Source organism: Ananas comosus, unplaced genomic scaffold (assembly GCF_001540865.1).
Source record: "Ananas comosus cultivar F153 unplaced genomic scaffold, ASM154086v1, whole genome shotgun sequence".
In the NCBI taxonomy this organism is placed as follows: Eukaryota; Viridiplantae; Streptophyta; class Magnoliopsida; order Poales; family Bromeliaceae; genus Ananas; species Ananas comosus.
In genome coordinates, this window is record NW_017893582.1 from 31607 (window position 1) to 42551 (window position 10945).

At 34.9% G+C, this 10945-nt stretch overlaps 1 protein-coding gene across 1 annotated transcript; it reads left to right on the forward strand.

Annotated features, from left to right (window-relative positions):
* The first annotated feature begins 3791 nt into the window (after positions 1-3791).
* LOC109706376 (acetylornithine deacetylase-like) lies at positions 3792-7818 on the forward strand. Its single transcript, XM_020227171.1, has 10 exons — positions 3792-4229; positions 4348-4592; positions 4853-4961; positions 5700-5838; positions 5982-6039; positions 6658-6675; positions 6850-6972; positions 7078-7234; positions 7318-7351; positions 7607-7818. The coding sequence occupies exons 1-10, from the start codon at positions 3858-3860 to the stop codon at positions 7714-7716; spliced, it is 1365 nt and encodes a 454-aa protein (XP_020082760.1). The 5' UTR covers positions 3792-3857; the 3' UTR covers positions 7717-7818.
* Positions 7819-10945: the final 3127 nt, after the last annotated feature.

The window sequence follows — 10945 nt, forward strand, 5'->3', positions numbered from 1 at the left end:
TTTGAATTTATTGCATTTTTTTATTACTTTTGGCACCGCTTGGTTTGTATCCTTACGGTGTAAGAATCATTATCCTACTTATACTTATTCTAAGAGTCTGTAGAAAAATAACGATCATTAAAAAGTATCACGCTTGGTTTGCGTGGGTATCTTAATACAATGATATGATAGTTATATTTAATTCATAATTCGCGTACTATGATAGCTTAAAAGTTGGCAATTTACTTTCCTACACGCCAATTCTACTATCATTAAGACATCCCAACTCAACTACCAACCAACTTATAATATTATATTACTCACCTTTACTACTTTTCTACACCAAAAATTTCAACATTTTTTTAGAAAAAAAAGAAAGAGAGAACATAGGTTAGAGAGAGAGAGCATAATTAAAAAAATAAGAAGAGAAATAGAGTTGAGATTAGAAAGAGTGAGAGAGTTGAGATTTTAGAAAAAGAGAGAGAGAGAGAGAGAGCTTAGTTTAGAGAGAGAAAAAGAGTTGAAGTTTAGAGAGAAAAAAATAAGTTTAGAGAGAGATATGAGGTTAGAGTGTAAAGAAATATAATACCAACTAACCGACGGGTAGGAAGAAAGAAAGAGATTAGACATATTATGATTACCCAATCCATTAATATGAGGATACCCACCCTCCCTTAAGGGGATGAGATTAGCACTTTGGATGAATTTCATTCCCAAGTAAATCTAATATTACCAACTAGATTACTTAGTGCGTTTAGCCAAACACCGTCATATTTTTTTATTCCTATCGAATTACTAGAAATCTTAAAAAGATAGCGCAAACCAAACGCGCCATATATATATATATATATATATATATATATATATATATATAGAGTTGAGCTAAAATACTCTCGATAGTAAACGAAGCATTTTACTATCGAGTTGTTTTCGATGATAGAGCTTCCAAATTGACGATTGGCTCCGTTAAATTATGATATAAGAATAACCTTTAAAACTTACCTTAGAAATAAATTTCGAGCACTTTCGTATTATTCTTTTTATCCATTCTGTGACAGCAAAATGAATGGTTGATAAATGGAAATTCTTTAAAAAATGATGATATGGAGGTCTTGTAATCAAGATCAAGAGGAAGAAATTCTTTTTTTAAATAAGTTTAAAGAATTTTCTAACAACAAATCCAATTTGATTGTGAATATCTTTTCCGTTAAAACGATAAAACATCTTTTATCCACTATTAAAATTAAAATTTTGAAACGCCTTATGATCATTTAGAAATGACTGTCAAAAGATTTAAATTGATTTTTTAAACATTTAAGTGGTATATTATCATTTCAACGGAAGCCGATCGTCAATGGAAGGTCTATCATCGAAAACGACTCTATAGTAATGCCTCGTTTACTATCTGAGAGGTATTCTAAGCTCCAACTCTAATATATATTATTATATATATATATATATATAATTGTAGCAGCTGTAATTTTAACTGTATATATTCATCTCTAATTCTGTTGTAGATTATTATTTATAATTATATGCCTCAGCTAAAACTGCCTATAATAAAGTGATCCAATGATCACATCATGTATAGTCCTATGGATTCTCATACTTTAGTTTTGTGCAAAAATCTTTCAAAATTTCACTTTTGGTTTACGGTGCAACTTCACCTTGTCCACACCCGAGCAATTATTTAAAATTGTCGCATTCGCATCGACTGCTCGCAATCGCCGCGAGGCGAAATAAGCATCACACGTAGAGATGTCAACGGTTGGATTCGGAGCGGATTTTTAAAAATTTGAACCTGAACCCGACTCAAAATTTGAGATCCGAATCCGAATCCGAACCCGACGGATTTTAAATCCGACGGATTTTAAAAATTCATATCCAAATCCGAACCCGATCAAAAATCCAAAATCCAAACCCGAACCTGAAATAATTATTATTTTTTCAATATTTTAAAATATATTATATTAAATCTAAATTTTTAAAATACAAATTCAAATATAACATCAAATTTTTATATATATATATTATATATAATACAAAATAAATTCGGGTTCGGATCGGGTACAATCAAAATTTATATCCGAATTCATATCCATCGAATTTTTATTTTTTATATCCATATCCATCGAATATATCTGTTTTATTTAGGTTTGGATTCAGTTAAAATTTCGGATATCTATAATCATTGACAACCCTAATCACACGTACTCCTTTGGCCTTTCTCGTGCGCTTTGGATCGATTTGGGTCCACTATTATATATATCTTTGCAATATTACTCGCACGTGCTCAAATCGCCCCCTTCGTTCGCACATGCACGTACGTGGTCGTTCCATCGCATTCTCTAATTAATTTAATTTGTTTTCTACTACAATAGATAAAAATATCACAAATAATTAGCGCCTCCTCCTCTCCGCCGTAGCGGTAACGAGTGATAGACAGTGAATGAACTCAAATATGATTGTCATATGATCAATACATCTATAAAATGATAGACATAATAGAATGAGTGTTTCAGATTGTATATTGAAAAAAAATTTCAAAAATTGTTGGTATATATACTATTGTACGTGCATAAAACATGTTGATCAGTACAAGATACAGAAATTTTTTTTTTGAGATTTTATTCAGATGCTTTATGGATTCAAAATAATATATTATGAGCTGAGCCTATATATAGAGACCTTAAAATCTAAAAAAAAATAAGAAAGTTCAAAAAAAAAAACTGATGCTCTACACTTCTAGAATTGTGGTGTGTAAACTATTGTTTGGTGCGTTTGTTTCTTCAATAACTAGTTAGGACTTGGGAATGCTTAGTGTAGCTGCAGTAGGTTCTTAAAATTTATTATTTTTTGATGCATTAGTTTTTTTATATTTACTGATTTCATCAAAATTTTATATTTTTTATTTGAATATCCGCATGGTTGAATTATAATATTTTTTTTGATATTATGTGGTCGGCGAGAATAGAGCATTAATAAATTTTCTTTATAAAACCGATCATATCCAGCACAGTTAGCTAGGAATTTGATCATTGGTATCCAATATCTCAAGTTCATAGCATGTTTAATTCAAATTTCTATTAAATTTATTTTAAAAAAAATAAGTAACACATATATGGGGCTTATTTTCTCCCTCACAAAAATAAATCCCCATGAAGGAAAAAAAAAAGAAAAAAAAGAAAAAGAAGTTCAATTATTAAAGTACTGCAACAAAGTTGCTGCAATCTGCCAAGGTCTCTTTCTTTTCAACTTTTTGGGGTGGTTGTCCTTACTCGCATATATAGGATGAGACCGTACAGTGTCTGTTTTTGGAGAATTATTACGCGAAAGTACGCTACATTTTTTAAATTTTATAGTTAAGGTTTTCAAATATATACTTTACAATATTTAAAATTTTAAACCAAAATTATATAATTTTGGGCATCAGTATTTTACAAATTAATTACTAACTTTTTTATATTATTGAAAGTTGATTTTTTATTTTCAATTTGTGCTTATTAATTAAATTTTAATTTCAATGCATTAATTAATTATTATAAGTGGGCGCAGCGGATGTACGGAACCAATACTTTCTCTTTCATGCAATTCCATGTAACTAAAAAAAAAAGTGTGCATCTGTCATAGTAGCATTGGTCGCTTCATTTAATGAGCATTTAGTGAGCATACAGAGTATGCTGTCTTATCCAATCAGATGGTTCCACGTACCCAGAAGGACATCACATGGTAAGACCTTCCTCAGTAGAGGGCTCGCATTATCCTGGGACCCACCACCCACAATGCGCCTATAAATACCCGACCCTCGAAACTCTCTTCTTCTCCAACGTACCCTAAGGTGAGCAAAGCTACCACTACTCAAAGCTCGGAGCTCATCAATGGCGCCTCCACGCTCCTCCTCCATCTCCTCAAGCTCCTCGCAATCGCTCAAGGACGTGATCGGCGACCTCGACCGCGGCTCCTACGTCGCTCTCCTCTCCAAGCTCATCGGCGAGTCCAAGTACGTGCAAAACAACCCCCCCGACTACGTCCCCAAGGAGGACCTCGTCGCCTGCCACGTGCTCGACGTGCTCCTCCCACTGTCCACCACCCCCAACAATGGCGGTGGTGGAGGCCCCCTCGTCGTTCAGCACATCACCAGATGCCCGAACCGCGGCAACGTCATCGTCCAGTACCCCGGCACCGGCGACGGCGCCGTCTCCTTCGTCGGCATGCACATGGACGTTGTCCCCGCCAACCCCGACCAATGGGTCTCCCCAATCCTCCTCTCAATCCCTTCCCCTAATCTCCTATTTTCCCCCAATTTTCGGCCGATTTATTGATTAGGGTTTCGCTCTACACATTGTGGGGGCGATTTTTTGTGCTTAGGAGTTCGATCCGTTCTCGCTGAGCGTGGACGGGGACAAGCTCCAGGGGAGGGGTACCACGGATTGCCTGGGACACGTGGCGCTGGTGACGGAGCTGATGAAGAGGTTGGGGGAGACGAAGCCGACGCTGAAGAACTCGATCTACGCAGTGTTCATCTGCAACGAGGAGAACGGCTCGGTCACGGGGATCGGCGTGGACATGTTGGCCGAAGAGGGGTACCTTGATGAGCTCAAGGCTGGACCCGTGTAAGTGTGATTTCCCGGTTCTACAGGGACTATTGTGCANACGAAGCCGAAGCTGAAGAACTCGATCTACGCAGTGTTCATCTGCAACGAGGAGAACGGCGAGGTCACGGGGATCGGCGTGGACATGTTGGCCAAAGAGGGGTACCTTGATGCGCTCAAGGCCGGGCCCCTGTAAGTGTGATTTCCTGGTTTTACAGGGACTATTGTGCGAAAATTTGTTGGGTTTTTGTTGAGTTGTTTTGGGTGTTTTGAATTTGCAGGTATTGGATTGATGTCGCCGATAAGCAACCCTGCATTGGCAGCGGAGGGATGATCACGTGGGATCTCAAAGCAATAGGAAAGCAGTTCCATAGTGGTCTCCCTAACAAGGTATATAATATACGTACGTAGCTAATTGTTTCTAACATATACGTATTGAATTTCCAATTTCGTACTAAATATGTTCTTGAATGATTTAGAAGAAAAATAGTTTGTAGTAAATTGATTCCTTACGAATTCTAGTTGTTTTGAATTTTTAGTTAGTATTTTGAGATTATAGTAAATTTGGAGTTTCCTTCGGAAAAAAAAAACCGTATGGCGCTCTAGTTGTCGGAATAAGAAAAGCAGAATTGTAATCCCAGTGTTTCACCTTGAATTCATAAATAATTAATCTGCTTCGAATTGATGTATTGTAACTAAAGAATTTAGATTTTTTTTTTTTGAGAAAAATATAGTAAGCTACCTACTTCATTCATAAGGTGGTATAAATTTGGCAACAGAGATAAAGCAGCCGAGGTCTCGAGAAAAAAGAGAAAACAAAACAACCAAAATAGAGAGAGGAGTAAAGGGGAAGAGAGAGAGAGGAGAGAAGGAGGGGGAGGATTAGCTTACATATGTATAATTAACGGTGTTATTCTAACTGAAGAATTTAGAATTAAACTTAATTTTTAGAACATAATCTCTATTAACATAATATTTTGGACTAATCACAGTTTTCATGTAAATTTTGTTAAAAAGGCATACTAGAAATGTTCACGGAACATATAGTTAAGCACTACTATATATTTGCTACCACAAGTTCCATGCTACGTATTTCAATTGGGTTCACTGGGTAATCCAATTCCACAGGCCATTAACGCAATGGAGTTAAACATGGAAGCACTTAAAGTGATTCAAACAAGATTTTACAGTGATGTCCCTCCACTTCCTGAAGAGAAGAAGTACAAGTATGCCACACCGTCAACTATGAAACCAACTCAATGGACTTGTAAGCCCAACCCACGTTTTTCTTTTTCTCTAGCGAGTAATGTTATTTTTCGCACTAACAACGTGTTATCTGATATAACCAGAAATAGATGGTTAAATGCGTACTATTCGACTTTTTTCTGATTATGTATGGTTGCAATGTAGATCCAGGAGGGAGTGTGAATCAGATTCCAGGTGAATGTACCATATCAGGAGATGTGAGGTGAGTTCAATCACAAACGAAAAGTCTAAAAACGCTCTGATTTGCCTTCGTCTATTCTTTTTTTTTTTTTGCCTGTGGAATGTATAATTTACTATTTACTTATGATATAATATATCTATGTATGTACATATTTATGTCAGTTTCTATGTGTGTATTGTGCTAGAAGCCTAGAATAAAATTTGTTTCCGTGAAAAAAGTGTTACTAATGGCTATTATAGCTGATAAAAACATCGGATGTAAAATATTGATTTACTCTTCTGTAATAGTATTGGCTTTTGTCAATAAGTGGTTTAATGTGTCGCCAATATCTGTTTTTTCTTCTTTTCTTTTTTTTTTCCTTCCCCAAGAGACTTAAATGCATAATTTTCCCCGTGCAAAATATAATTATTTAAGATTTAACATGGTATTTTGATTGATTTAAAGGTTGAAAAATGCCCATGATAAAGCAATTACATTTCTTTGCCCTTTCTATTGATGTTGTCCAATAATGTTGGCAATCGAATAAGCTTTACCACACATACTGATTTTGATTACTGCCTAGCTGAGTAAGGTTCTTCTTTCAAGAATTTTTCGTAGTTGAGAGATTAAATCTAACTTGGTATGCAATGTATGCTGCAGGTTGACTGCTTTCTATAGGTGAGTACCCACTCTTGATATTATATTTTCTGTTTTAATGAAAAAAAAAAGAAGAAAATTACAGCTTTTGGTTGTCTATCTTGCTGCTTACCCTTTCTTTCCTGATTTTGGCTCTCTCGGAATGAACATGCTGAAAGAAAGATAATGTGAAAAACTAATTACTTCAATTTTCAGCCCAACTGATATTGTGAAGAAGTTATACGCCTATGTAGATGACATAAATGCCCATATTGAGGATCTAGATACTCGTGGTCCAGTGTCAAAATATGTTCTCCCTGATGAAGGTCTCAAAGGAAGGTGAAGCTTAATTCGCGTTAACCTTGATAGTTTCTTTCGCTTGCGTGTAAAGTTCCTTTAAATCCTGATTTTTTACCCTCCTCTGTGTGTCTTGATGCTTCCTAGGGTTGAAATCAAAACTGGTGAGGAGATTATTGCTGGAATCGCTTGCAATCTTGATTCTCGTGGCTATCACGTTCTATCTGAAGCAACCAAAGAAGTGATTGGCTTTGTCGAACCTTACGCGGATACTGGAACATTGCCATTGGTTCGCGATTTACAGGTTTAATGCTTTCCTCTTTAAATTCGCTGCTCTACCAGAAACCTTCTTTGTGAACTAATCCTGTTATCTTCTCATTTTGGTAGGATCAAGGTTTTGATGTTCAACTCACTGGATATGGTAACAAACAATCGTTTCTCAATACCGGCATTTTGCTTGTTTAATCCATTGTGTCAACCCTCATTATATGATATATTGAGATTCCACGCTTTATTGATCGAAATCCTATTAGCTTGACTTCTCTTAAAAGAAGTACATAAAGACTTCCATTAACTGGTATTAGATCCTAAACTTGCTTGTCTGATAATTGATTCCCGCTTATTACGAATGAAATNTCCTGCATTGTAACGCTTTTTAATTTGTGCATTTTACCAGGCATAAATGACGTATACCATGCAGACAACGAATACTGCATGTTCTCCGACATGAAGCAAGGCTTTGAAGTGTTTGTGAGCATCATCTCCAAGTTAGAAAAAGATAAATAAGTGGCCAGGATTTAGTGCGTTTGTAGTTCTAAATTCCAATAAACTCCAAGGTCTCTGATCCTTTGGTGAGGCTTTGCCTCTGTCTACGTTTCTCAATAAAATGAAATAAACTCGATGGTTTCAAATCCATGTTTCGCTCGTTTTTATGAGTCGGATTTACTGATCAGCTTTTCGGCTGCAAATAAAAAATGCTGTGATTGTATGGTTTCCGCATGTTTCGTTTGTTTACAAAAATAGTGAGAGAGAAGTGTTTTTTATATGAAAAAATTAGAATATAAACTCACACCTTCATATTTAACTGAGACTCTTATAATTATCGTCACCTCTTTTGTTATTACAACAAAAGTTTCAAATAAAACACCCCAAATAGACTCATGTATGTATCAAGATAGAAAGAACTGAATTAACTTAACAATCTAGCTAGCAATTAAGCTTCGAAGCTTCCTCTTACTTGGGCTTTTTCATCTGCATGGCATCTCTTTATGTAGGACATGCATTTTCTTAACAAGTGCCCTTCACTTATAGGATGGCAGTTTCAAATTGTCAATTTCTGGAAAGATCTTTATGTATTTAATGGCTTATATGTATAATTAAGCTTTGAAGAATATATGCATACATGCAAGCATGCATGCATACATACATACATACATATATATATATATATATATATATATATATAGTAGATAGTAGATAGATAGTATANATGTATATGAGTTTGGCTATGGTGCTTGTAAAAGCACTAAGCAGTTGGTGCTTGTAAATTTTTTACCATTAGATTTACTCTTCTGATTATTTTCAACCGTCAGATTATACTATTCAACCAATGCACTCATTCAACCCTAGAGTGTCACATCATCCTAACCGCATATCCCTTAGTCCAATAACTAAAAATCTATAAGCACGAATAACTTGGTACTTTTAAAAAGCGTAGGAGCTCAATTATATATATATAGAACTAGACTGGAATATTATTAATAGCACCAAGCTATTGGTGCTATTAATTTTTTAGTTCTTGGATTGATAAATGTGCGGTTTGGATGATGTGGGCCCTCTAGGGTTGAGTGAGTGGTTGGTTGAATAGTATAATCTAACGGATAAAAATAATCAAAAGGTTAAATCTAACGGTAGAAAACTCGATAGCACTAAACCTTTGGTGCTATCGATAGTATCCCAGCCGGACTCATATATATGTATATATATATAGAGTCCGGCTACTATGCTATTAATAGCGCGAAGCACTTGGTGCTACCAAGTTTTCCGCCGTTAGATCTACCATTTTGATCATTTTCACCCGTTAGATCATACTATTCAACCAACCACCCACTCAACCCTAGAGGGCCCACATCATCCTAACCGCCCATCTCTTAATCCAATGGTCAAAAACTTGGTAGCACCACTGACTTTGTGCTATTAATAACATAGTAGCCTAGTTCTCTCTCTCTCTCTCTCTCTCTCTCTCTATATATATATATATATTATAGTAGTCTAATTCTCTCTTTCTCTCTCTCTCTCTCTCTAGAATACTATTAATAGCATTTGACTCCTTTTACTATCAAGTTTTTAACATTTGAATCAATTTCTTTGATCATTCGAATCATTGGATTAAATATTATAAACCAGTGAAGACCACTCAACTCTGGGAGAACCGCTCAACCCTAGGAGACTAATATAATTCTAACTTTACAATTTTTCATCCAATAAAAACTTGATAGCAAAAAAGGTCGTCAAATCTTCTTGATACTATTAAGTTCTCTATCATTAGATCTATCTTTTCATCATTTCCACCCGTTATGTTATACTATTCAATCAACCATCAACTCAACCCTACAGGATTACTATCATCTTAACCGCACATTCTTTAATTTAACAGTTGAAAATTCGATAGTATCATGCGCTTAATACTTTATATTTATAGTATAGTAACATAATTCTATATGTGTATATATATATAATTGTAGCAGCTGTAATTTTAACTGCATATATTCATCTCTAATTCTGTTGTATATTATTATTTATAATTATATGCCTCAGCTAAAACTGCCTATAATAAAGCGATCCAATGATCACATCATGTATAGTCCTATGGATTCTCATACTTTAGTTTTGTGCAAAAATCTTTCAAAATTTCACTTTTGGTTTACGGTGCAACTTCACCTTGTCCACACCCGAGCAATTATTTAAAATTGTCGCATTCGCATCGACTACTCGCAATCGCCGCGAGGCGAAATAAGCATCACACGTACGCCTTTGGCCTTTCTCGCACGCTTTGGATCGATTTTGGGTCCACTATTATATATATCTTTGCAATATTACTCGCACGTGCTCAAATCGCCCGCTTCGTTCGCACATGCACGTCGTCGTTCCATCGCATTCTCTAATTAAGTTAATTTGTTTTCTACTACAATAGATAAAAATATCACAAATAATTAGCCCCTCCTCCTCCTCCTCCTCTCCGCCGTAGCTGTAGCGAGTGATAGACAATGAATGAACTCAAATATGATTGCCATGTGATCAATACATTTATAAAATGATAGAAATGATAGAATGAGTGTCCCAGATTGTATACTGAAAACTTTTTCAAAAATTACTAGTATATATTATTATTATACATGCATAAAACGTGTTGATCAAGACAAGATACAGAATTTGTTTTTTGAGATTTTATTCAGATGCTTTATGGATTCAAAATAATATATTATGAGCTGAACCTACATATAGAGACCTTAAAATCTAAAAAAAAATAAGAAAGAAAAAAAAACTGATGCTCTACACTTCTAGATTGTGGTGTGTTAAAAACTATTGTTTGGTGCGTTTGTTTCTTCAATAACTAGTTAGGACTTGGGAATGCTTAGCGTAGCTGCAGTAGGTTCTTAAAATTTATTATTTTTTGATGCATTAGTTTTTTTATATTTACCGATTTCATCAAAATTTTATATTTTTCATTTGAATATCCGCAGGATTGAATTATAATATCTTTTTTGGATATTACGTGGTCGGCGAGAATAGAGCATTAATAAATTTTTCTGTATAAAACCGATCATATCCAGTATAGTTAGCTACGAGTTTGATCATTAGTATCCAATATCTCAAGTTCATAGCATGTTTAATTTAAATTTTTATTAAATTTATTTTTAAAAAGGTTAATAACACATATATGGGGCTATTTTTCTCCCTCACAAAAATAAATCCCCTTGTAGGAAAAAAAAAAGAAAAAAAAAAAGGAAAAGAA